Source organism: Corvus kubaryi, unplaced genomic scaffold, assembly GCF_017639235.1.
Source record: "Corvus kubaryi isolate FWS band 111438036 unplaced genomic scaffold, C.kubaryi_AGA036_p1.0 37398, whole genome shotgun sequence".
Taxonomy (NCBI): domain Eukaryota; kingdom Metazoa; phylum Chordata; class Aves; order Passeriformes; family Corvidae; genus Corvus; species Corvus kubaryi.
Genome location: NW_024581137.1, coordinates 15,930,265 through 15,957,532, shown reverse-complemented (window position 1 = coordinate 15,957,532; position 27,268 = coordinate 15,930,265). Strand labels below are relative to the sequence as shown.

General features: G+C 37.8%; 1 protein-coding gene across 2 annotated transcripts; it reads right to left on the bottom strand.

Moving 5' to 3' along the window:
- Positions 1-706: 706 nt before the first annotated feature.
- Positions 707-27,268, bottom strand: MRPL3 (mitochondrial ribosomal protein L3). 2 transcript variants are annotated; one of them, XM_042043989.1, is made up of 10 exons: positions 27,144-27,268; positions 25,195-25,373; positions 24,242-24,333; positions 23,351-23,449; positions 19,377-19,476; positions 17,450-17,510; positions 11,606-11,714; positions 9,834-9,911; positions 8,743-8,820; positions 707-1,316 (listed from the first exon to the last, which is right to left on the bottom strand). In XM_042043989.1, the coding sequence occupies exons 1-10, from the start codon at positions 27,218-27,220 to the stop codon at positions 1,167-1,169; spliced, it is 1,023 nt and encodes a 340-aa protein (XP_041899923.1). In that variant the 5' UTR covers positions 27,221-27,268; the 3' UTR covers positions 707-1,166. The 2 variants fall into 2 exon arrangements, with proteins under 2 accessions (XP_041899923.1, XP_041899924.1); XM_042043990.1 differs by lacking the exon at positions 27,144-27,268 and adding an exon at positions 26,832-26,902.

The window sequence follows — 27,268 nt, the reverse complement described above, 5'->3', positions numbered from 1 at the left end:
ATATTATCTGATACAGAATTCACCTTAATGTGCTTCCACAAACCTGTGGCTTCCTTTGAGCTCACATCTTGTGATGAAGCTGCAAAGATGAGTAGACAGCACTGCCAGGGTATTACTGGTAACAGTGTATGCAAATTCTTGAACTACTGCAGGGCTTGTGAATGTCCTGATGGCACTGACAGTTATGCAGGTACTTCTGTACGTGAGAGGATTTACAGAACACAAAAGATCAATCTTATAAATAGTTAATCACGCAAAATGAGAAGTAGAAGGGGCATAATGATCCCAGCTACTACTGAAAGGTGGGGTAGAAGAAAAAAGCAAACACTATCATAAAGACAAACTCCTAACATCTGGCCTCTTTTCTTTGAAATAGCTTTCCTGTAACACTGTAAGAATCCATTACAGAGACCATGGTAGATGCAGAGAGACTTCTCCAGAGAGCATTCAAGGGATCCTCTGTGAAGCTCAGAACAAGCTGTTAGCAAAGGCAACAAACAGGTGGCCCCTGCAGTCTTAGTGCTGCTTTGTTACCTGAATGTTTCCCACGTGACACCCCCTCACCCTACACATGGCCACCATCACCCTCCCTCTAGAAAATCTGGTATCTGCTACATTAAACTCAACACAACACAAAAGCAAAAGGAAGAAAAAAAGCTCTGGAGAAAAGAAGGAATCAAAACAAGCTCACTCTGCAAAACAATGCTCAAGCATTTTCTTGTTTTATTTTGGATTAAGTCTTCATGGATCCCCCCCCCCCACCTCAGATGCCAAGGCAGATTTGGAACCTTTTTCTGATTGATCACAGTTGCCCAGTATACTTCACATAAAAGAGAAACAGAATTTGTCACGTTCAGAAAATGAACTGGAACCATCTTCAAAACAACAGTTTTTCAGGATTGTGTAGGTTTTCACAGCCTGAGGCAGAGGACAAAAGGTCACTGAAGACACACAGTTTGGTGTGCTTTACAACCTGTCCCTCAGACTTACCTGTTGCTTTAAGTACAGGTTTGAGACTGACAGTGGGAAATCTGATTACTTGACCAAAATGGCAATACCTGAAGTGTTTAAGTCAGTCGGCCAGACTGCAATTCATAGGCTTACTTTTATACATCATCACAATGTTCATGAAAATAACGGAAGTGTTTTCAAAGATGCGAAGACCATTATGTGAGTGTGACAGATGGATCTTTGAACTGGAAAATCTCCTCATCAAAAAGGTCTTCTGGCAGTTCTTCATCTCCATCAGCAAAAAAGGTAGGGAATGGAGGGTTTTTATTGCAGTCCTTGTAAGTAGGCAACTTGCTATCTCTGACCTAAAAAGCAGGAAGGGAGAGAGTAGGGTTAATAAATCTTACAGGTTTTCAGACAGTGATACACTAGAATTTAAAGAACTCAGCTTGCATGCATAAGAAAAAATCCAACAGCATTCACACTGCATTTATTTAAAGAATTCCAGGTATAATATCAGTTACTTTAACATCAACCCTAGCTATTGAATTTAACCTTTTGTACTCATCATTAAAAAGATTTTCAATATCAGCAAAACTAAAAAAAAAAATCCAAAGAGAATTTGTCATTGCAGTGAATCAAAACCTACTCGTATGAATTCACTGCTCAATATTTTAAAACGTTATTAAAATAGAAGTACAGCTTGTTTAAGCAGTGCTTATTTCCCACAGTATGACATTCCAAGTTACATTATGCAGTGTAATCACCTCTTCAACAAACAAGACACGCATTTGTAGGTGTGATGCAAACTAATTACAGCAACTAATTTTGCAAAGATATGTGCATGTGCTGTATTCAATCCCTGTGGCTATTGCAGAGCTATTCAGTGACTGCAGAGTTAAACATCTGAAGTTCTTCACTCGGGAATCAGTACCTAAGTTTGTCGAACATGAGCCTTTAAGACAGTTCATTTGCAAGAACTGTGGAGCCACAGAGAAATTCCTTTAGTGACCTCTCTACATGTGGAAAGATTTAAAATCTAGCCCCTGAAACTCCAATCTCCGAAGCAAATTAGTAGCTAGAATTATCAGCAAAAAGCAGTTTGTCTGCGGTAGCAGATAGAAGGCTGGTATCTCTGAATAAAAAAAGAGCTACAAATTCTTCAGCAATGAAATTTGATTTAAAATTAAATTCTTCTTTTCTATATTGTTACATACGATCTTCCTCCTCCTGAGCTGTAATAATCCCTTTCAGGCACTATACTCAAGTGGATTAAAAAAAAAAAAAGTGCAAATAGATTAGACAAAATTTTAGCAGAGGGAAGATAAGCTCTTCCTCTTAGTTTTTGGTGGGCTTTTAAAGAACAGGACTCTTGTTCTTACTTAGCTGGACAAAGACCTCACATAGGACAATTGTGATTTATGCCAAAAATTAAATAAAACAATTTTATGCCCACGGAATGCTCTCTTCTGACAGCACTATATTTACCACATGCATATCTGTTATTACTTGAACCTTTCCCAAAGTCCATGAGGATTCCTGCAGATGGCATGAACAATAAATTTGACATTCCAATAGTTTTCTAAGGGCAGGCTTGATAAACAAAAGAAAACCTTTTGCTAAGAATGAGGGTATGAAGGGCTCAACATGTTGCACTGGTTAGGATGGCTAAGTAGCTTTCCAAGTAGATCACTTCCCTTCTACAGAGGTGTTCTCTACGGACTCGTGAACTGCCAGACCTGCAGTTCCCAATTTACACTGCGTATCTGGATGGAATGAACTAGGCTGACGTCCAAGTCCACAGACCTTTGCTGCAACAGTTCCAGCAGCAGTGAGTTCAGAAGAAACAGTCAGACAGCTTCAGCAATGCCACCTGAAGGATGGCATTTTCAGAGATGTTATCCTTCCCTTTCAACGTGCCGCGGCCGTTTCTTTTACCATATGAAAACACGTTTTAATTGCTTCACTGGTTATCTATTATTTCCCTTGCTAATTTCTCCTTTACTCTCTAATCCTATTATGCACCATAAACTTCTCTGTCAACAGCAGCAAAACCCCTCATGGTCCCTACATGAGTTAGTATTAGGAAGATTAAAATAAATTATTTTATTTATGACAACTTACTTATTTCATGTATATCTTATTTAAATGTTTTTCACGTCTAGTTTTTGTTATTTTTGATTATTTTCCTCATGAACTAGTATGTGCTGTTACATACAGGCTGTGTCATTGCAGGCAGTTCTGGATACCCGGAAAATGAAAGGAATTGACATGTTTGTTTTCCCCCTATTTTTTTTTCCATTTCTTCTTAAAACAATTTCTTATGACAGGATTTAGCAGTTAGAACATCTGCTCTTAAACTCAAGGCAAATCCAACAGTCTAATCTTAGTCCTGCATTAGTTTACCTAAACGAATTTCAGATTTCTGTCCAGACTTAACCTTGTATGAAATACGTATTAATGCTAAGGGGCATTTTGGAGATAGTATCTCAAGTGTGATATGGAGAATTCTTAAAATAGTTCTAAGATTCTCATGAAACATCTCCAACAGATCATTGTTGTTCTCAGAGGAGTACACTACTGTTTTCATTTTGCCCCTTCCAAACTCCTCAGAAGCTTGACAGATCCCAGAAGCACAGGCCACATCTGATATTAAAACAGTTTTCTTCTGATATGCTCTTTCTTTTCATTGGTATAATTGATGCAGTATTTCTTTTGACTGGTGAAACTACTGCTCTTTTTCCATCTTCTTCTACATTCATGGCTTTCAAATGCAATTTTAAGTCAAAAAGTGCTATCTTAGAGTATCACTATCACACTCAATGAACCCCTTTCTCCTTGAAATTTAGAAAAGTTAGATATTATTATTTTATTACCAGGTATTATCATTCCTATTTAAACAAAGAACTCAACTTCATTCTACACCTGAAAGTATTGATTAGCAACTAAAATATGGTATATCTGTCTTCTCAAAAGGATTATTTAATTACTCCCTTTACATTTATGAAAGGCCCAGCATACCAAAGGTTTCCTGTATCTATTACCTCAGATTCCTGAACCATCATTTCACGACAGTATAAAAGGATTCAATGGTGTGCAGCAGCAGCAGCTACACTTGTCTGTATAAGCATGTACACAGAAAAGAAGTGCAGGTGACCCAGCACATCTCTTCCTGTCCTCCTAGTAACCTTCTGAGAACATCCCTAATAAAGGAGTTAAATTTTCATGCTGTGTTATTAAAATACAGTGAATTTAGCTCTTACCCACAGCAGGAATCAAGCTCATAGTCCAAACTGTTACTGCAATCCATAAAAGCATTTGCAGTATAACTCATATAACAAATGCTTGGCTTACTCAACTGCTATATTAATAGCACTGTGTATTACAGTAGACTGTACTACAGATAGATGGTATGTACAGATGATGGCATATACACTACAGGATATTCTCTGACAGGTCATTTTATTACAAAAAATTCTAGAGAAAGCTGAAATTGGAGCTGGTCGGGATTTTGTCACTAAATCCTTGTAACAGTCATGAAGGGTTTTGCAGACAATTAATAAAACTGCACTTATGTATGTCCCCTATACTGACAGCATAATGGGTAGCATAAACAAATACAAACTCAGAAATCTATCACCACAAAAAGCTTAATGTGGTCTTAAACAAAAGTTAAAAACTGATGCTTAAGTCACAACTCATATCTGTAGTTTTACAGGGTTTCAGGCTGTGTTAACAGCCACAGCAAAGAATGCAAGCTATTTGCTAAACAGAAAAATGTGTTTAAATATAGAAAATGATTAGAAATAAGCTCCACAGGTGTCATACATCAGCTAACTCAGCTTCTCTGCTATTTTTGAAGCTAGACATGAAAATTGAACCCTAGAATTATATCCATTTCTGACCAGCCTTATTTTTTCTTAAAAAATAACCCAACCATACAAAAAATCCCCAAACCTCCACATAACTCTATCAATGAGGCCCAAGGCATAGGACATAGAATATGAAAGAACTGAAGGAATCACACTATTTCTGTGTGTCCTCAACTTTAGCAGAGTACACCCAAGCCAGGCATCAACAGCTAGAAACATAGTACAGTCATACTGGGAATTGTGAAATAAAATAAGAAGAATGCAAATCACTACAGACTTCTCTTAAAAAAAAAAAAAACACACCAAAAAAACCAAATAAAAAGGAGCCAAACAAAAATAAGCAATCTCAAGACCTAAGTTACTAGATCAAGTGGAACATCATACTAAAGCAACTTGTATACTTCAATTTAACTCAGGTCTAGCATACAAACAGGCCAGTTCAGTATCTGACTTGCAAAGCAACTCCTATGGGCTACAAGACTTGCCAGAATTTCTGTCTTCACTACAAATGATACACTCAAAGTGATCAATGCTCAATGTCCTAAAAAAATCAGGTGCCTTAAAATTAGGGCAGGTATAAAACACTATCAGAGATAAACTATAACATCCTGAATGATAATATAGCATATTACAGTACCCCCTCCACTAAAAGGCACCTACTTAAAAAGGGAGTTAAGTCCTGTGCATCTCTCTTGAATGACAGGAAAGAGAACTTTTTGGTAATATACTTGGGAGAGCAATCCAGAGCCACAACCTTTTGAAAGAGAAAACTATTACAGATGGTAACTATAGGCCCTGTGATCTAAGAAGATACCCCAGAAAGAAACAGGTGTTACCTGAGGTAGGCTATCTTGACAGGCCCAACACACAAACTTACAAATGCTTACTCTGCAATGTTACCCTTGTAACAGAAGAACTCTGTGCACTCCACCACACTGCTAAGGTTTCTTAATTTTATCAGACCTTGCAACTGAGAAAGACATCCATGCTAAAGTGAGCTTTTTTCATTAGTTTTCCAGTTAGCTAGAAACATTAAGTATGTCAGTTATTTACCTGCATACTTCAGTGTGCAATATCAAATGAAAGCTGATTCTAATGAAAACCACAAATCCATCAATCCTAGTATTCTGCAATTTTATTCTGCTGAAAAGAAAACTTGAAAAATTTAAGTCCTTCATCTCTGTCTGAATGCAGTGCTGATCACGAAGTTTCCAAAAATACAATATAAATAAATATATGCTTTAAAGGTGCACTGTGGTTTTAATGGTTACCAAGCAACACAGAGTGGGCACTGAACACAAATGCTTTCCTCTTGGAGACACACAAAGAGGAAAGTGTTATGCAATATTTCACTCTGGAGCTCAAAGACAGATGGATTCAAATTCCCTAGACATTAGTCCTACTTAATTACAGGCAGGTATTCAGTGGAATGAACAGTAAGTACGACTGTTAATATCCCATAATTCCTCTCCCCAACTACAGACCCAAACAAACATACAACAATATATTGAAAGTCGATGTCTATAAGCAAACAAGAAAACATCCTGGAAGAAAGGCACTAGGCAAGCTAAAAGCAACACAGATGATAGAGCAAGATTAAATGGAGAAAAAAGCCCCCAGAAATTAGAGAACCAAATAGTATAGCTTTGCCCGATTTTATAACTAAGTTTTTTCTACTCTTTGGAGATATATTTGTAAAAATAAGGGAAAAAAATGAATGTAATGTAATTCATATGGCTTAAAAGGAAAAAGCCACAGAATGGATCCACCAGCTCAAGGAACTGGAATGAACTGTTGCTTCCTACATACTGCCTCCAATCTCCAAATAAGAGTGGAAGCAATTTTTGGAAACCTATTTGTTAATAGCAATAATACCTACTGCTTAGTCTTTATCTCAAACAGTGCTATTTATTATTAAATGTCATGAAAATTTGAGTCTGGAGCACTTTGGTCAAGATTTTTCATATACTCTATTATCTTAAGAAAGGAGCTCTAAGAGAAGAAAAGCCTCATTCTTCCCATGTATGTTCTTCTCCAAGCACAGTGTGCAGTGTCTGATCAGCAAGTGAAGAACGATTTGTTTGAATGAGATCTTCATGGTATACATAAGAATGCGCATTATTAACACACAGAGCTTTGTTTTTAAAAACAATTTATATTACAGGCGTGTAATAAATGTTTGTTTTCTTAACTCACTTAAAATCAGAAATAAAAAAAATCAGTTTATTGAGTCTAGTTAGAATAAAAGTTATAATCTGGTAGAAACAGGTATGGTGTTCACAGGCTTCATAAGATGTTGTATCCTTACACATAAAACATGTGAGATGTACCAGCATTTGCCACCAAGTGTGGATTTTAACAGCATGACCAGGATAACTTGCTTAAAAAGAACTATTAAGATCAAAGAATTCAGTCTGGGCATCAAACATTTCTCATTTTTTCAGCTACATTATACTGCTTGTACACCTACATTATAATTTAAAACTAACATCCTAAAATAAATTCCCACTTAATTAAATTTCAGACTGACATAGAGCAATCAGGTTCATGCCTCAGGATTAGAAAAAATACTTTGAACACAGTTGAAGAAAAGGTCATTCAGTCCAATCTGTGGATGAAAAGCCAGCCAAACTACACTCTTAATTCTATGTAATTGATGTCAGGCCCAGTAATTTTGCAGAAGTTGTCCTGAAAATTACATCTCCCGGACATCTCTTAACCAATATTCACTACCTTGGAAGAGAAACACACAATGTACTCTCCAGGCTTGGGTGGGACATTACAATAAAAACAGTTTAGAGACACCTCGCTCAGGAAAAAAGGCCTTATTTGCAGTGACAGAAACAAATTAAACAATTCTTCTGTGGGTAGAACAGCTATTTGACAAGTAGGATTGCTGTATGTAAAGCTCAGTAGCTGTGAAGTTCTGCTCCACAGTTAAGAAACAGAAACTGGATGTCCATAATGAAATAGAAGACGACAAACTCTTTGGAAACATCTGAACTTGATGAACTCTAACTTTTCAAGTCCTGAATCATTTAAATCCCTACAATGCTTCCAAGGATTTAAAACTATCTATTAGATACACAGGTACATGTAAATTAAAATCTTTATAGTCCTTCATAGCAAAGACATTTGATACCCTGTACTCTGTTCAGTCAGAAAGGAAACAACTTCCTCCAAGTAAGTGGTGCTTGCACATGTGTAGAATATACCTAATTAGAAAGAAAAATCTTTTTGAAAATGACCCTTAAAAAGCACTTTCCTTGCTTTGATGCTAATTATTTACATTGTAAGAACTAGACTCTTCATTGTTTCAGGACTGTCTATGGAAAACTGAAACAATCTCCATAAAATTTGAAATTAATTCTGTAAACTGCCACAGAAAATAACAGTGACACATTTTTACTGATTTCAAAGGGAACTCAGACCTTTATTGTGAACTCCAGCTGTCTCTTCCTGTACCTCAACCGCTTCTTGGGAAGGTAACTGCTACTGGGTATGGGAATGCTTTAAATAACCTCTAAAGCATGACTTGCTGTGTATCTCTGCTCATGAATACAACCCTTAAATAATATTTTGGAAATCTCACCACTGTGCTACTGGCTCATGTTAGCATTCAAAGGGGATGGACATAGCCTGGAAACACTTACCACAGGGTTTCAGCAACTGTGCTGGTGTAAGATAAGGTACATGGATGCACAACCTCAGTGCACAGCTAAAAAGTGGTTTAGAGCGTGAGCCACTGCCCCTACTGATCACTCTCTTTCATGGAACTGATTCCACTCTCCTTTAATTTGACAGTACAAAATTCCTCAGAAGAAATGAAATTGCACCCTACCAGTGTTCTGCCATTTGTAAATTGAGTTGTAGAGAGCTTAAGAGTCACTAATCCCAGTATTAAAACTAGCAAACATACCTTCACCAGACAATTGGTGTGACCTGGAACAGATCCATTTACATAAATAATGTCATGTTTTGTATTGATCCTCCACACCTAGGAAACAGAAAAAAAAATCAGACATTGAGCCCTGTTTAGAGACTACTCCCAGTTTTATAAACAGTAGTACAACAAAGCCCAAACTAATTAATTAGCTGTGGTACTCTGGGGAAAGAAAATGTTCTGCAGACTAAACTTGCCACAAAATTCACTCACATGCCACTTGGAGTGCAGAACCTCCTAATGCAAGGGGCTGAAAACTTTCAAAGGGCTGGTGATCAGGCTGTATTTGGTAAAGCAGCTCTTTGTTCAGTGCAACACCAACCAAAGCTTCCATGTGTCTTTTCCCTCTAACAGCAACATGGTGAAAACCACGAAAAATTGAAAACCATCACAGGTGACAAAATAAAATACATGTCCTCATGAAAATGTTCCTGTGACTGTATGTTAATTTCTTAACTCAATCAGGTGCTCAACTGAACACACATATTTTCTGCTACAAAAAATTAGTTGTAGTAAACAGAGAACAGAAGCAGCACTTTTTTTGTAAATTAGAGGTCAACATGCTTTTTGGACAAACTGCCTTCAGAGACAGAGAAGAGTAGCTTTAATAGACCAGGAGCTGCAGCTCTGTACAAATTTGAATCTGGAGAGAAACTATAACCCCCTTTTTGCACATGAAAGACCATGATCAAGTTGGAGCTTCAAACAACCCAGATTTGGGTTGGGTATGAACAAGTGGAATAGGCATGAAAACATTAACTGAAGTCACCAAAAGCCTGATTGTTCTGCCTCTTCAAAGGCAGAAGTCAAGGGACATAATGAAACACACACTAGTTGCAGAAGCATCACCTGAAATCCCAGTTCTCAGGGTACCACAAATGCAAAGGATGTTCAGGTAAGTTATTTGTAACCCATGTGAAGACAGGAGAACACATTTTCTGCTCTGGTCTCTCCAGCTTGCTTATTTCAAGCAGCTGCTGTCATTATCCTGGCAGAGGTGACAGACAGGACACCACTGCTTGGCAATGCCACCACCTTATACACACACTGGTATACTCAGAACTCACCTTTAATCCAAAAGATGTCCTGTAGATGTTACCCATTTTACCAGGCATTTTCTTTCCACGATAAACTTTGGCAGCTTTCTAGACAAAAACAAGGCCAAAACCACCACGTTAACTGCAAGAGGTAGTACACTTACCAACTGAGGAGGAGCACCAGAGAAAATATGCTGATATTTCCAATGTTGAAAACATGTAATATCAAAAAAATCGAAACCTGAGAAGCATTTTAAATACCTCCTGCTGGAGGTTAGGTTTTACTCTACATGTGTTCTGAAATACTTGACCTCAATCACAAATTTTTTATATCTACAGATGCACACACACTGTAGCTTCCCTCCTCCCCTAATCCATGAGTTTTTACACTGATGTCAATCAGATCTTTTTTAACACATGTATTCTTGAGAATGGAAATTCTAATTCCTTTCTCTGCTATTCCTTAGTTTCTGAATCACATTTTTGACTGGCTGGGTATAAACTAGGCAACAAAGGGGAAAAAAGGTAGGAAAAGTGCAATAATTTTCAATTCTCCACTGCTAGCAAGGGATTTGTATCTTGCATCTCTCTGTTATTCATTAATGTTTTCGGATTTTTTTAATACTTGTGAAAAATCATGATTTTACGAAATCAGCTGCAATGCAGTTCTAGGGAGAGGATTCTGTACTCAACAGTCCTGGATTACAAAAATGTCTGAGATGGCCAACCATAGATGGGAAAGTACCATCAAGGCATTGTTTTTCCCCTATTGCATCATTTCACCTTGTTTCCTTCCCATCATACCTATTTCCAATACCATTTTTCATTCTATATACTTTGTGAAATTACATCCAGCATTATTGCTTAGGAAATTCTACTTTAAAGAAGAGTAAAGAGGGGTTATTTTGTAATGATTAATACCATCTGCTAAAATAGCATTTAGTGTTCAAATATTTACATTTTTCAGTCAAAACAAGTGCTAGGTGTAGAACTCTTTTACAGCTGAAACTGAGGACTATAAATGAGTAATGCATGCTTTTACATTCTCAATTACTTGAACTTCACTGACCATTGCCTTTTTGCTTTTACTATTCTCTTGAGCATTATTAATCTCTTTTTGTATTTTAATTTCTCTAAAAAATTTACAGACAGTTCAGTACTATGACTCAGTTGATCTTAATTAGCTCACAAAAAATTCCTCTTAGCTCCGTCTAAATATTGTACAGCCTTTATAAGACAAAGTCCGAAATTAGCCTGCTCAAAGAGCTTTTATACTAATATTATTTATAGTTTGAAATGTAAAAATGTGACTCTGTACTCTGCTTAGAAATGCATAGAAGCTTACACACTTCTGGGAATAATTCCCTACTAAATTATGGGGATCAGTTCATTAGGCAGCTACACATGCCAGGCAAGGTGATAAAAGGAACCAGGGTTCCAAAGAACAGTACAATAGTTGCAGTATAAAATAACGAGCAAATCCTTTCCAATCTATAAATGCTGTGATAAAAGCTTCTTAGAATTCTCTTTGAAGTATTAAGACTATTCCTCTCACTATATTACAAAATATGCCAATTTGCTCAGTTAAAATACGTGTACTCACCATCAATACAGAATATTCATAAATCGAGGCCTAAGAGAACAGCATTGTTCCTTATACAGGTTTCTGAACCTCCTTTGCTGCTGGGATTCCCTGCTAGCACAGAGTAAATGTAGCAGCTAGCTATTGTACATTTGTTCAGCTTTAGTAAGCTGTTCTAAAAACACTGAAGAATGTTTTAATGGGAAATGAGAATCCTCACATTGGTAGATATTGCTCCAGGTCGTCTGTGAGTTTTTGTCTGGCCATGGCTTGCAGGCTGACCTTTAAATCCCCACCTTTTCATGACACCTTGAAATCCTTTACCAATTCTGAAAATGAAAATAATTAAGAAATAAACCTGGGTTAGTCAGACATAAAGTTTCTAGCAATAACCAATAATTTCTGTCAGGCTCATGATTTTTTACCTTTAACAATGCTTAGCTTAGGGAATAATATACTTAAATAAAATCTGTATTTTCTACCATAAACATATTTTAGCACAATGCTTGAAGATTGCTTTACAGAATATGAAGCACTAGAAGAGAGTCAAATAGGCAAGAAGACTAACATAAAATGCTCCTTGCAGTGACTGTCCTCAATAAAAGTTACTGTAACAAACCTTTCACCGGGTGAGCAGCAGAACAAACAACCAACCCAATCAAAAACCCAAATAATACCATATACCACAACTTAATGTCAGGCCTAAGCATTGAGACAGGAAAGAGACAGCTAGAAGGAACATTTCTTTTCCATATTACAACAAACTCATCTCTTGAGAACAGCTTTGTGTATAGTGACAACATGTAATTCCTGTGATCCGTACTCATCTAACAAATAATGTCTAAAACACATTAACAAATCAAATATATTTTCAGAGTCCACGACCTTCATCTTTGAGCCACATGACAACATTACTGGCTTTGGAATTCTCTTTTTTACTGCAGGAACAGACTCAATAGTAAAAATCACCTTATCACTGCACAAAGGAAAAGCCAAATAAAGTGTGTGTTAAACTGGCATTGTCTGTGTCCAAAAGGAGAAGTCTGACCACACTGTTTATGGCTGCACTGATTATTTAATTTAACCTGAAATTAGCTCAGTTGGTTAGAGCGAGTGCTACTAACACCAAGGTTGTGAGTTCCATCCCTGTAAGGACATTTCACTTAAAGAGTTGGACCTTATGATCCTTGTGGGTCCCTTCCAACTCAGAATATCCTGTGATTGATTTAGCAAGAGGATCCTTTTCCTCTGATTTACAGAAATCCTTTCTCTGCTAATGCACTTTACATTAAAAATAAAAATATATAGGCACTTTGCATCTAAGATAAAGCTGGGTATGAGCATGCACAGAGCACGCTCTACGCAGGAACTGCACTTGGCCGACTCCCTGCTCCCTGCCATGAAAAACTAGAGAACATACAAACACAGACAACACCAACATTCATGAAAACTTTTGTCTTCCCACTTGAATAACTCTCCTCTAACTCCTGTCCTGGTTGCCTTGAACACATCAAACCACAGTCAAAAACAGCCTTAAAGACTCTCTAAAGCTACAGAACTGCAACAGAACAAGAGCTGTGCAACCACGGTGTCTGTCTCCTGGTCTTCCCTTCCCTGCTCAGAACCCAGGGGTCAATCCCAGTTAAATTTGGCAAAGAAACATGTGTAATTGTTTGAATAAAGAAGTTACTGGTTAGAAGCCCCTGACTACTTTTTGCTCCTTACCTACGGCTAAGGAAAAGCTAAAACTTAATTAAAGTAGTGGTATCTTCCTTTGACCTGACAGCTGGCCAGGGATGCAAGTGGTTGTCACCAGCAAGACAAGCCCTTCCAGGCCAGGAGACAGTGGTGGGACATGAGGATATGAAGGGGGTCGGGGCCATGGGAGGAAGCTGAATGAAGGCACCTGCAGGAGGGAGGACCTGGGTTACCTGGGATCAGGAAAACAAGACAGGAATCCAAAGGATGCAAGGCTTTGTAGCACCAGTTTCTGAGAGAATCAGCTTATTTTAAAACCTTGCAGTAGTAAACAGCAATAGTTGTAAAAAATGGTTTGAAAAATACACTTTTAAGAGAGGCTCAAAACTTGTGTTTTCATATTGCTAGGGATCAGTAACTACGGAATACATGCAGAAACTAAGCTATAGGAAAACTCCTATCTGTTCTGCCAAAATGCTATTTTTCTCTATAAAACTACCTATTAGTGGCCATGTTTTCCAAGTAGACTACTTCTGCCATCTCTAGCTAGAAGATGGACTTAGCAAAGTCTCCAAAACCAGCTGCAAGCAGGTTGCATAACAGCAGCTGTGCAGTCACCAGAGTGAGCAGGTAAATGATGGAGCATGAAAAATTCTTTACCTGCAGAAATGTCCTTGCAATTCAGAGAAAACCACACAACCACAGAAAGCTACCATTTCAAAAGTAAACACTACTGTCAACCTTAGTCACAAAGAATATATCTCTGATGTCGTGAAACCAACATTTCACTCAGATTGCTCATTTTTTATCATGAACAATTTATAATACTGTAAATTTGGCTTTTAAAAATTTAAAACACAAATACTTTATACATGCAAGAGATGTATTTTGAAAAAAAGAGTTTAATACATCAAATATTATAAGATATTTTCAAAAAGAAGTGATTATATCACAAGATAAAGAGTTGCTAGTGTTAAATGATTCATGCAATAGAGAATGCTCAGTTGCTTCTTGGTCTTTCCAATTACATACATATTTTCTGTGAACAAAGAATCAGATTTTACAATATCAAAGCCTTAGCAAATTTATAGAACGTGTGACCAGACTAAAAAAAGAGCACTCTGGTAAACCTGAAAGTCCTCTTGCATCTGTTAATCTGGAATATGAAAACGAATCTTCAGCCTCTGAAATATTCTGCCTAAAGTCAAGGAAAGATATTGCAATGCTGAAATTTAGAGTATTTTATAATGTGCAATTCTTTACTACCTATCAAGGCTTTTTCCCTGTATTAGTTCAATAATGTTTCAGATTAGTTTAACTTTTTGCTTGTAAAAAGCACTCAATTACCTACAAGGGCGTTTTACCTTATGACTTTCTGACATTAATTTTCTACTCAATATGACACAGCCATCATGACTGAAATAACTAAATAAGAAGCAGCTACAGGTTTATTTCATTTTGGCGCTTTTGATTAAAAAAAAGGAAAAAAAGTGTAATGTTCTTTAAATATATGCCAAGAAGAAAAACAATTGCACAGTGTATATTTCTTACTCGACTCATGCTCTATCTGGAATAAAGCTGGAATCAGAATAAGAACTACACCATTATCCAGATCGAATGTAAAGTTTCAAATAAAGTAAGGAACTACTAATATCTGGTTTATAATAAAATTTAGAACTGGCCAACTACGCAGTTGATCCAATATACCTCAACTATTCTAAAGAACAGTGTTTCAGTGTTTTTACAGCCTAAGTTGATGTGAATAAGATCTGTTTTCAGACAAGTGGTGGATTTCTCCACTATATGCAAAAAAATTTGAGTAAATTTTCCATGATTCAAAATTTATCTGTAGTTCTAATGCAAAGATTTTACATTCTTCCCGTTGAATGAAATGCAAAGTGCTTTTGAAGCTAGTATGTATCTTATTTAAACTAGGAAGAGAACTTAAGATGCATGCTGTTCAAGACATATTATGGAAAATCAGAGAAGGGTTTATACAGTTTACAGTTTTCTTAAACTTTTTTTATTCTGACAAAAATAATGAATATTATGTAAGATTATATTCCTGTTGATTTCTGAACAGACACCAGGTGTCAGCTATTAATATCACTCATTTAATTTCAGGTTGTTTAATTGCCCCCTTTGCCCTTTTAAAAAATTACTAGGTGTAATACATTCAGTGAGTGCCACCAATAAAAGAAAAATAATTATTGAAACTCAACATCAGCCAGTTGAACTTTTCAAAAAACATTAAGATCTGTCAAAGTGGAATGTTAATCCAGTACTATATATTAACTTCACAGAATAAGTAACTAAAATCCACTCAGAGAAAATCAAGTTATCTACAGTATCTGAAATATGATAACCAAGAACCTACACAGAAGTAGAATGTTTGACACCCAACTTATCCTGTTGTGATACCATGCTAAGAAATCTTCTACTTGTTGTCTTGGTTTGAATCAAGGGCTGTGTGCTTTTGTTCTAACAGTACCATGAGACACCATATCTGAACACAAAACGCCACATGCACAAGACTTATAAAGCTAGATTTGAAACGCGTAATGCCCCTGCTCTTCAACAGATGCCATTTAGTGACTTAGCTTACTTGGGTTCACTGAGTGAAGCATTACCTGATTCCCAGAAAGGAATCACAGGCAGCAATGATGATATGAAAAACTAAGACACACAAGAGTTAAATGAAAGGAAAACAATCTTTCTGTAGAGTTAAAAATAGAGTTTAATTACAGTTGTTCTGGTCTCACCAGCAGGAAAGCAGATGTTCAGGTCAATCACCCAATTCTGTAAAAACCCTCATTTTCCAGGTTTGATACAAGTAAAATGCCAGTACCTAATGAGACAACTTTCATTTGGAAAGCTGCTCAAATAAAGCACTCTAATTAAGCAACGATTTATTTTGCAAGTAACTCTTCAAATGCAGTTAATTTAAAAGACCATTATTTAGATGCTACAAGGGAAAAGTATTCCAACTACTTAGTCAAATCATTTCAGGCAAATGGAGTGCTCAGATTCAGCCTCAGATTACCCTGTCAACTGAGCAAAACTTAAATAAGCCATGAACACTCCAGAATCACCACTCAATTCTAGCCCGTTTCCAACAAAACTACTGTTGGCGTTTTTCTTGGCAGTGACAAAATTTCTGATGTTCCTCACCACCCTCACAGTAAAGAATTTCTTCCTAATACCTAACCTAAAGCTACTTTCAGTTTGAAGCCACTTATCCTGTCACTACATGCTTTTGTAAATAGTCTTTCTCCATCTTTCTTACAGGCTCCCTTCAGGTACTGGAAGGCTGCAATTCACTCTGTATTCCTAATGATCATGGGCTTTGTTTTGCAAACAAGCTATGGTCTCTTACAGGATGCTCACTGAATGCAACTTAGAAGCAGAATGAATAATTGCCAGATTTAAGTATTGCATAAGAAAGTCTGACATGGAAAAAATACTAATTCCAGTCAATTCCTTGAACTGCTTTTCTCAATAGGGTGCCCTCATAAAAGTAGTAAGGAGTATTAGAATTGCATACTCAGCTCTATTGATATGGCTGTTTTCCCCTTATATACAAAACCCTGTGAGTAGTACTGGACATGAGTCTCACACATATGTGAGATGATTGCAGTACTATCTCCATTGCAGAGAAAATAAAGCATGTAATGGAAAATATTATCTTTGTATCACGACACTGGAATATGCAGACAGGAGTTCCCTTGGTCAAGGGAAATCACAGATGTACTTCAAGAGCCATGACCATATCTTTGCCACAAGATGCCAGTTTTTCTTTTGATACCCTCTACTGCTTGAGCTCTAATTTGGCATTTGCAGTGGTTTGAGAGGAAATCATTCCTCCCACATTAAAGATCATTAGCCACTGCTGGCAAGGACATGAGCTGGAATATGACAGAAAAGGAGAAAAAAGAATGTGACAGCTCTGTTACACTGCTAAATGTATTGACTATCTTTTTGCTTTCCTTTCAGTCCACATCTCTCTTCACATCTCTTCACCAAATTAAAATCAAGCAGTCTTTTTGGGAACTGATGCCTTTCAGCATTTATTCTCCATTTTCACATACCAGAGATACTGCATTATAGATCTCTGCCTGTGCTAATCAAGTGGATGTGAGAGACAACACATGTGGCAGAACCTGACCCTTAATAGTATTAGTTGTCTACCTGCCTTGTTCAAAATCAAGAGTAAGCCTCATCAAGAAAGATACTTTCATATTTTTGACCCAATGAGTGAATGGGTGTCAATTTCCTGTCACCACTCTTGTAATTGTACTTCAGCTTTTGTGAGCCATGGGTTCAAACCAAAGTAGATTTAACACACATTAAATCCCCAGGAACCTACGTTTTTGCAGTAACATCCACAAACTGCCCGGGGCGGAAGTGAGCCGCATACAAAGGAGTACCTGCAAAAGAAGAGCAGAGATCATGTTCAACTAAGTGCTGAAATCCTCAAACCACTAGCCAGTCATTATCCTCCAGGGTACATTACAGTCACAGGAAAGGAAACAAAACTTGTTATTTACATCTTATTTGTTCTTCTTTATGAACCTCACTGACTGAAATAGATGCTTTGTATTTACTATTTAAGCACACTTCTCAGGTCCTAATCCAATTTCAGATAAGTAGGAAGGAAGGGTCAAGGCTTTAGTCAGATACACTGCCCTTCATACACCACCAAAACCCAGTGTCTAATTAGTTAAGACTCATAATACACATGCTTAGCAAGAAAACAGATTATGCTGCACTTAGAACTACTAGCACTTCACAAGGTTTTTTAAAAAATAAATCAAACCAAAAAAACCACAACCCCCCCCACTTACTTTAAAAAATGGGGTTAAGAATAAAAGAATAAATAAAATTTTGCAATGCTTCTATTAAGATGAAGTGTTTCCAAACTAAAGACTGTGGCAAAAGTACAGCTTCATCCACTGGGAAATTGTCTGCACACTAACCTTTAGCAGAAACAGTGCTACTGTAGGTCAGTGACATCACTCACCTCACTATAATTACACTAATTCCTTAAGTACTTGCAGTATCAAAATATTAATTTTAGATTTGTTTTGTCTTCAGTGGTTTTTTTTTCATCCAAGTGTAATATTCTTTCATTTACCACCTTAAAAAAACCCAACAAAGCAAATCTGGCGACTTAGTTCATTATAAATGAACTTTAATCTGAAGATCCATGTGGCTGCATATTTCAGTTTCTATTTTAGTCTGTTATACATCCATTTAAAAAAAAAGAAATTCTAATTGCTTCATGTTTTTTCAATTGCTCTCATGTTTTCTCAGATCTGTATGAATGCAAACTGAAATGATGTAAACCTCTCGAAAGTCTCAAGCATAAAAACCCCCACATTATTTCATATTATATTTACACAATCCACACATTGGGATAACTGTCAACTGACACAAACCCATGCACATAAAGGATGTTATGTACAAAATACACACCCTGCAAAACCAGTTTATCAAAAACTTGCAATTCTGCTTTATCTCAAGCTATTGCTTCCATTTATCAGTCCAGACTACCTCTTTATGTCAGATTTGATTTTTATCTGCACTGTCTTAAAAAGGTCTTGCAAAAAGCTCCACTAATGGCACTACATTAGAATTTCCTACTCTATATAAGTCTTCAGAAAATACCTGCAACTACCAAAAACCACAAAATAAAAGCAACATAATACACTACCTAATAAAACCTCAGAAACTTAAAGCTTTTCATTTGATCTCCAGACTTCCAATACTGCTCTTTAGTGAGAATGTTTGTTATAAAACATGTTTCAGTATGTTTTATTTTGCAACCTGTCAGAAAAAGCAGCCATCGTCCTAGTTTTGAATGCAGCAAGAAGAAAAAAAAAACCTGCTATTTCAGGGTCCTGAGAAACACTACCACAAAATTTTGTGTCTCTCTCATTAGGATAAACACAGAACTTCCTGTAACTGTATCCATATTTATGCCCAACAAGTCAGTCAAGGTTACATACATTTACTTCTTAACTCAATGTTCAGATCAGTAAATTTGGATTGGACTAATTTACTAATCAATGGAAACACAGTATCCAGGAAAAAGCCTACATCTCATCAACTAAAAAGTAAAACCCATTTTCTAATTTTCCCTATGAAAAAAGTTTGCTTGTGCTTAATGACAAAGAATTCAGCAACTTCTATAAAAAACAAAACTGAAATACACATCGTAACTTCCTTTAGGTCTACAAGTGGCAGATGTTAAAGGATTGTGCACATAATACCTGGTAACTCAAAAAGATTACCTGGCTTAATTATGGCATCATCTGTTACATTAAATGTTGTAACTTTCTGCTTCCGTGGCACTCCAGCTTCTTTAAAAATTTCATGTGCAGACTCTGGTTTCTGTAACAAAAAGCAGCCATAAAAAAGAAGGCATCTTAAAATACCCAAGGATCAACCTAGCACAGAAAATGATTACAGACCGTCAACATCATTCAGAGAAACAGATATATCATACCAGAATTTCATCTTGAGGCTTGCGTTTTATCTCTCCATAAAATTTATTTTAAAACTCCTGTGTCTGTCTTTTATTTTCTCTCAAGTAGTTACCCTACATATACCTAATATAAACAAGAAATATGTGAAGATATCAAAGATCAGGAAAGGGAAACCAGTCATTTAGAATGTAGATAAAAGATACTACTTTCTTTTCATGGCTTACAAGGAGTTTTGTAGTAATTTAAAAGTTTGTTCTCTTTTTCAAAGCTTCTGATGACTTAGTTCCACACCACAACAAATAGAATTTATTTAACTAAGAAAACCATAGAAACAAATTCTCTTCTTGCAGAAACTTCTAGAAATGCTTAAATTTCCACAGAAGAAAATTTTCAGTCTCTGGGCAAAAAAAGAAAAATTAATGACAACAAGTTTATGATCCAAGTATTTTTAAGATATAGCAAGTACACTCAGTGTCAAACCACTGCTGACTTACTAAAGCAGGGATCTTCTTTTCAGATGAGTCTGACAAATTTAAAAGTACTTAAAACTATTCTCAGCAGTTTTAAACAAGACGTCTCACAGAACATCAGACCACTGAGATGAAACCAAGCAACAGAAACAGTGATGCAGGAAAATTGTGGCCACAGGAAAAAGAGTGATGCAGCTGATTTTCCTTCAAATGAATTCCGGTAGAAAGCAATTTAAGCATCTAACAATTCTGTCACACTTGGATAATCTCATCTCTGAGGTTTGCTTCTCTCCAAACTTCTGTGCAGTTCCCTCTCTCTCAAAAATTATTTTGTGTATTTTAAGACCAAATAGTGTGAACAACTTAAAAATGTTACTTAGTTACTTATTTGAAAACACAGTTTTGAAAATCTGCATGCAGTCCTTTCTTTAGTTTTCAAACATTTGTTGAAAAGTATTAAAAGAACAGAGGAAGTTTTATGAAGAATGAGGAAGCAAGATGATGAGGGGATCCCTGATTAGAAAACCCAGAAAATTTAAGTTTATGAATCTGTCTTTGAGAGTGAAGTGTTTTTCAAGACGTTTGTTAACTTGAGGTCACAGTACAAAATACATCAAATACCTTTAAAAAACCAAAATCGACTACATAAAAAAATCTTTCCTAAGACCACAAATATTTGAGGGATCAGTGGAGCAACTGTATTAATCTGCAGAACCATATGTGAGAATGAAAAATAAAGAGATGGCCTTTCTAGTAAGTGCCTGTATATCAGTCCTTTATTTCCAGTTATGTAAAACTGCTGCCTTTAGCTACACCAAGGGGAGCCCTGTGCTCAGCATGGGTGGCTGGAAACAGCTACCACAGCTGAAGAAAAGCTGTGAAGTCAAAGGGTAAAATTCACTTACATCTCAAGAGTCCTACTCTAGGCTGTAGCCTTGCACTTTTCTACTGTAACAGCACCTCCTCTTCAAACAGTCAAGTCAGAGAGGTGTATTTTTACAAACAAAACACTGCAGTCTTTACAAACCCTTCCTAAAAAGCAATACTGAAGAGGAGAACACTGAGTGAATTCTCAGATGCTCTTAATTTTTAAAAACACCAACAATATCTTCCAGTATTATAGGAAGTCTATAAAATATTTTTGGAAAAAAAAAAAGTTTATGTACTGACAGAACCGTACTTTTGAGCATAATTTTGAATTAAAAAGTCATGAAAAATCTGTTCACCTATAACAGAGTGACATACATCAAGAAAGAAAGGAAAAATAAAGCTGTTAAAAATGCAATACTCCTTATCGGTTTTTAAAGCAATTTGACACTCCAAAGAAATACAGGAAATTCTTTGTTAGCAAAATTACTGAAGGAATCTTTTGATTGACTTAATTAAAAATCACTAGCTGTGAGGAATCTGAGGAAGACAGATGTTCCTAGGAGGAATTAACAAAAGAGAAATTGCTTATGCTAATACAAGACAATATCATTCACCTTTCTTTTAATTCTCACTTCTGACAATTCAGAGAGAAAAGAAACACATAAAAAGGCTGATAAACATAGGAAAACAATGATCCAATCTTGCAGCTGAACCACAGAAATACATCACTTGTTAGCACCTTAACAAGTAAAACTGCTTAGAATCAGCATGCCAAATTCTTCCTTAGGAATTATCTAGTTTATACAATGATGGTATCAAAAATAATAATACAGAACTCAGTATAATAATAATAATACACAGTTCAGTCTCACGCCAGGACCTCACCAAAGATTACTCAAAGGATATTTAATTAATTCCTTTACTAAAATGAGTCTAAGCTCAACCAAATTAATAGGAGCTAATGTGGGAAAAGTTATGCCCAAAGAAAGTCTTTAACATAACTCACACTACTAAAACACTCTTGAGTTGACTTTTCAGGTAGTTCTGTTTTGAAGAAGTTTTCTTAGTTCATAGTGGCTGTTTAAAAAGAAGTTTTCTTTATGCCTCTTTACTTCTGGCATGTTTCTACTCTGACAACATACTGGAGTACTGGTAACATCATCTTCATGAACAGATCAACTCTAAGGAGTCTAATGGGCAAAATACAACTTGAAAATTATTATTCCCATGACTCTTGTATGTCTTAGACCAAAGTAACAGGAAAGAAAAAACACAGCTGTCATTTTTCCAGGAAGAATGTCATACCTGGAAAGTGGAAATGGACTGAAGTGACAGGATAGACACCTGAAAAGTACAAGCTGTAATAGCGAAATGTGGCATAAACCCACCGAAAAAAGAATGGTACCTTGAAGTATAAGCCTGTTCAAAATCAGTAGAATATATTAAAAAAGCCAACACATCCATCAAATGAAAAAACGTCCTTCTTCTCTCACCTCTACTAAAGCAGAAACAAGTACACAGATTAATTTTGAGGCCCTGGACAACCATCTGTTTGAAAAAGGGAAATCTATGTCCTCAAAAAGCCACAATCACGAACTGAGATGATCTGCTTAGCAGTCACAAGCCCTGGGATTTTTTTACTGGCCTAAATCAGACAAATGAATGTCAGGACACTGCAAGAAGTGAAAAATTGTATTTTACAAAAAGAATGCATCACAGAAACTGCAATCCTTTGGGGGAATGCTTTGTTCCTGCTTGATCTATAACTCATCCTGAGGAATGACAGCTCTGCTAGACAATCTCAGCTACTGAAGGTATCTGGGAATTCCACATCAAGCAACTGGGATGTCTAAACAAGTGGGTGGTTTTGATATGGCTGGTGATGAGCTACAATCATGAAGCTATCTAAGTCTTAAACTTACTTATTAGCAGAACTATGGGCAAATTCAACAATGTCAACAGACCTGGGGAAAAAATAGCACTACAGCTAAAAAGACAGTACAGAAGAGTAAGCTAGAGTACATAGTCTTGTAAACAACTGATGATGCTGGGTAAGTTTACAACAGGCCCTTAAAGTGTGCATCTTGCAGTCCTCATCTCAACTGCATCTTCACAGACACGGTGAACACGCATTTCTACACTGCTAATGGTCCTTCAAACCCTTTCACCAGCATGGGACACTGCACATCAAAGCAAATTCCTAAACCCACAGCTTTCCTGGAGAATTAAGAGGCAAAACTTTCAAAAAGTTCTTCTTGCTATTCTCTTAACCAAGACTTTACACTAGCATTAGGAAAAGGCAAAGGTGAACATGACAAAAGATCAGTTCCAAAGCACGCTTGTCTGCCAATTCATCTTTCAGAGAAGTCTACTTATGCTACTTTTGTATTGTAATCACAACAGAAACAACAAGCACAATACCCAAAGTGGTTCACTTACAGAAAAAGGAGATGCATTTTTGCCTCCAACAAGCAGCTTAGCTGTTTTTCCACCTGACTCTTCCTTTGAAACATATCTTAAAACATGGCAATCTTGAACCTAAAGAAAAGAAAAAGTGTTTGCTTGAGTATAAGCAGATGTGTACACTTAAAGGCAACAGTAATAAAGGAAGTCAGTCTCTGTTTTCATAACAGAAGATACAGCCTATAAGTAGGAGAGTGTTACGTTTTTACCATTGACATTGCTTTTCCAATGAACTGAAGGCTTATTTTAGAAAAAAACCCAGTAGAATGCAAACTAATTTCTCTAGAAGTGCTCTAGAAATTGAATAAACTTTTATAATCACCTTTTGCATGCAAGATCTGCAAAATCCCTATTGTAAGCATGCAAAGCATACAGTAAGAGCCCACATTTTAGACTCCTGCTCCTTTGCCCTGTAAACCTGATGGCCTTCACAGCAGTGGCTCCTCATATGGCAGCAACCAGTCAGCAAAAGGCTTCATCACAACAGCAGCTGCCAAAGAATATGAAGAAGCAGCTTCAGAGCTACAAAGGCTCAGAAACCAAGGTGAAACTAATCCCAACATGCCTGCAGGTAGAAAAATAAAAGAACTGAAGTGGGATAGTTAACCCCAGATTTGTTGCATCACCTAGGTAACACCACTCACAGCTCTGCAGCCTTCGAATAGCTGAGGCAGCAGGCAGACCACTCCTAGAAAGTTCATATATAAACAGAATGGGCATGGGGTACTAAACAGGAGTGAAAGAAATCTTTACTTTCTTTCAGGACTTCCTACTCTGTACAAGTACTAAGTTTCACTTTTGCTTGAAACACCTGGTTTACAATCTGAATACAGTATAGGAGATGAAATTCATGATGATTTATTTCACCTTAAGTAGTGTGACAGCACGTTTTTCTCCTGATTTGGTCCATATTGGCATCATTCCCAGTTTTACTGCAACAACACCAACTCTGATGGAATCTGTAAATCAAAACAACATGGATGCAAATTCACACTTAATAATTGAAAGAGTTCATCTAATAATCTGCAAAGTCCCATTACCTCTGATCTTTCCTAAGGAGGTGAAGGAGAGAAAACACCAATAAGTCCCTGCGGGTAGGTGGGGGGTTTTTAATCCCACCAGCAGTAAAGTTCCATCTGTTTCAGCTGTGTTTGATAGAAAATGCAACTACTTTTGGCTTGGTTTTTTTTCAGAAATACAATGTCCATGTATTAGAGCCAACTAATTGGCTCTAATATTGAAATACTTGGCTCTAATATTGGCTCTAACTATTGAAAAGTTAACTGTAGGAGGTTCCTCCCACCCCAGTCTTTGCAAAGGCAACCCGTCAAGTCTGCCACACAAATGATGTGACCCTTTTGAAAGCTCAAAAACTAAATACTGTGCTCTAGCCCATAAGAACTTATAATCACAGACCAGAAGTGGGATGTATTATATACAACACTTTTTCTTTAGAGTCCAGCAATATTAACAAGAACATTTTCAAGTTCATATACTTTATATTCCAAGGAGACTTTTTTGACGAGTTCTTAATCTATTAACTTGTTGTTGTACAGCAGTGGGACAGGCCAAATGCTGGACTAAAAGACCAAACTTAAGAACTAAAAGCTCTTAAAAGGTTCTTAACACCTTGTAGTATTTTAAATGCTTTTTAGAGAACTGACATATTACATTTACTTATTTACTAGGAGATGTATTGAATGATTGATGTGAAAGCCAAAAGGAGAATACTTCACAAGACACAATCCTGGTGTTACTGAATGCAACAACAATAATAATTTCAGCATGAATCTGGTATTTCAGAAGAGATACTTTCTCACCTGGTGTCCACTCATTCAGTGGCCATGCCTCATCCTTCAGAGGGCACAGCTTGCTGGCTGTCTGAGCTTTGTACTCCTCTGCAGTTGCCTTCTTGAGGAACTCCACATTCTCTTCAGAAAGATGCTCATGCCACCATGTAGAGCTGTTGATGTGTCTGACCACAAAGCCCAGCTGCCCCCTTTCCAGTGGTGGGAAAAGGTTTTAAGCATCTTATCAGTACAAAAAATGTCTCATAACATGTACGTTACATCTAATTTATAAAGCACCTAATTATTTGTCATTTGACTAAGTATTCTGAATTATACAGAAGGGGAGAAAGCAACAACAAAGCAACCAACCACTCATTTTAAGATAAAAAAACCCCCCAGCTAGATCCATGAATAAAGAGATAACAGTAGGTACTGTTTATCTTAACTCTAGCAAGACCTTTTAAAACAATCTCTTGTGGCATCCTTCTATCCAAGATGGGATGTTATGGCATGGATAGGTAGGCTATCAGGTGAGCAAAAACCTGGCTGGATCACTGGGCTGAAGGAGTCACAGCTGATGGTTTGGACTCTACTAGAAGACCAGTTACAAGCAGATTTCTTCAAGAGTCTATTCAAGGACTTGTCCTGTTTAATATGTTTATCAGTGGCCTCTAAGAGAGGATGAGTGCTCCCTTCATAAGTTTGAAGGGAGCAGTGGATGATGCTCAAGGGTGTCCCTCTGGCCAACACGGAACCCAATGAAATTCAAAAGCAGAAATGCACAGTCCCATTCAGAAGTGGCATGGAATAATTTGTGAGAAAGCTACTGACAAGATCAAGGCAGGCCATGCTCACTGAGGTGCATGCCAGGAGAATGAGAAGTGGTATAAAACCGAAAAGGGGAATTCAGATTTCACATAAGGAAACAATGTTCAGCCTGAAGACAATCAAACAGTGGCACTGAGGTCTAGAGGGACTGTGCTGATTCAGTCCTTGGAGGCTTTCAAGTCCCAAAACCACAATGCCCTGACCAACCTCAGGGCTGGCCACATTGTGAGAAAGAACTCAGCTTGGAACTTGGCTCCGCAGCTCCCTTCCAGCCCCAACAACACTGCTAAACAGCTCAGTGTCCTGCCATAAATTTTACGAGGGCTAAAAAAGGCTTGAATGCTCTCCAGTCCTCTGCAAGGCCAACAAAAGGGTATTTAATAATACAGGTAGTGAATGCACGTGGCCAGCAGGCCAAGATGACCCAAAGCACGGCAGGTCAAGTCGATCACAATGCTGCGAAGATGCTTTGGAGGCGAACACTCCTGTCCTGCCATAACTCCCACGCAGGCTGGGGCTATTTCTAAGGCTGGGGCTACTTTCTACGGCTGGAGTGGCCCAGCATTACCCATGGCACCACCACCTCTGCACGAGCAAAGCTTCCAGGCCGCACACAGAGGCCACTCCAAGGGCGACCAGAGACGGCGCCCAGGGGCAGGGAGAGGCCGCCGAGGGACAAGGGCCGCTGAGGTGCCCCTCACCTTCCAGTACCTGAAGGGAATTTACGAGAAAGACGAGGCTAAACTACTTACAAGAGCATGTAGTGACAGGACAAGGGGGAATGGGTTCAAACCGAAAGGCAGTAGGCTTAGATTAGATATTAGGAAGAAATTCTTTACCGTGAGGGTGGTGAGGCACAGGAACAGGTTGCCCAGAGAAGCTGCGGATGCCCCATCCCTGGCAGCGTTCAAGGCCACGATGGATGCAGCTCTGAGCAACCTGGTCTAGCTGAAGGCGTCCCTTCCCCCAGCAGGGGGGTTGGAACTAGATTCTCTTCAAAGTCCCCTTCCAACCCAGGCCATTCCACGATTCTATTTGCTCGGGGCTGCAACACGGGCCAAGCCACACTCTGCTCCCCGCTCTTCCTGCCTCCTCTTCTTCCCCCCCCTTTCCCCCGCAGCAGCCCCTTCCCCTCCCAGCCGTGTCGCTACCTGTGTCCGGGAGCCGGCGCCGCTGCCGCCGCCCAGAGGCGCCCGCCGAGCCGGGCCAGCCGCCCCCAGCCCGCCATGCCGCCACCCCGGCGGAGCCGCCGCCGCCTTCCGGCCCTGCCGCGTCC

What these genes read in the sequence shown, in the direction of transcription:
- MRPL3 (XM_042043989.1), bottom strand. Translation starts at nt 27,220, where the DNA reads ATGGCGGGCTGGGGGCGGCTGGCCCGGCTCGGCGGGCGCCTCTGGGCG. An exon ending in ACTGAATGAGTGGACACCAG is followed by an intron (nt 24,334 to 25,194) that starts GTGAGAAAGTAT and finishes TTTGATTTACAG; the next exon opens with ATTCCATCAGAGTTGGTGTT. An exon ending in ACACCAATTGTCTGGTGAAG is followed by an intron (nt 1,317 to 8,742) that starts GTATGTTTGCTA and finishes CCTGCTTTTTAG; the next exon opens with GTCAGAGATAGCAAGTTGCC.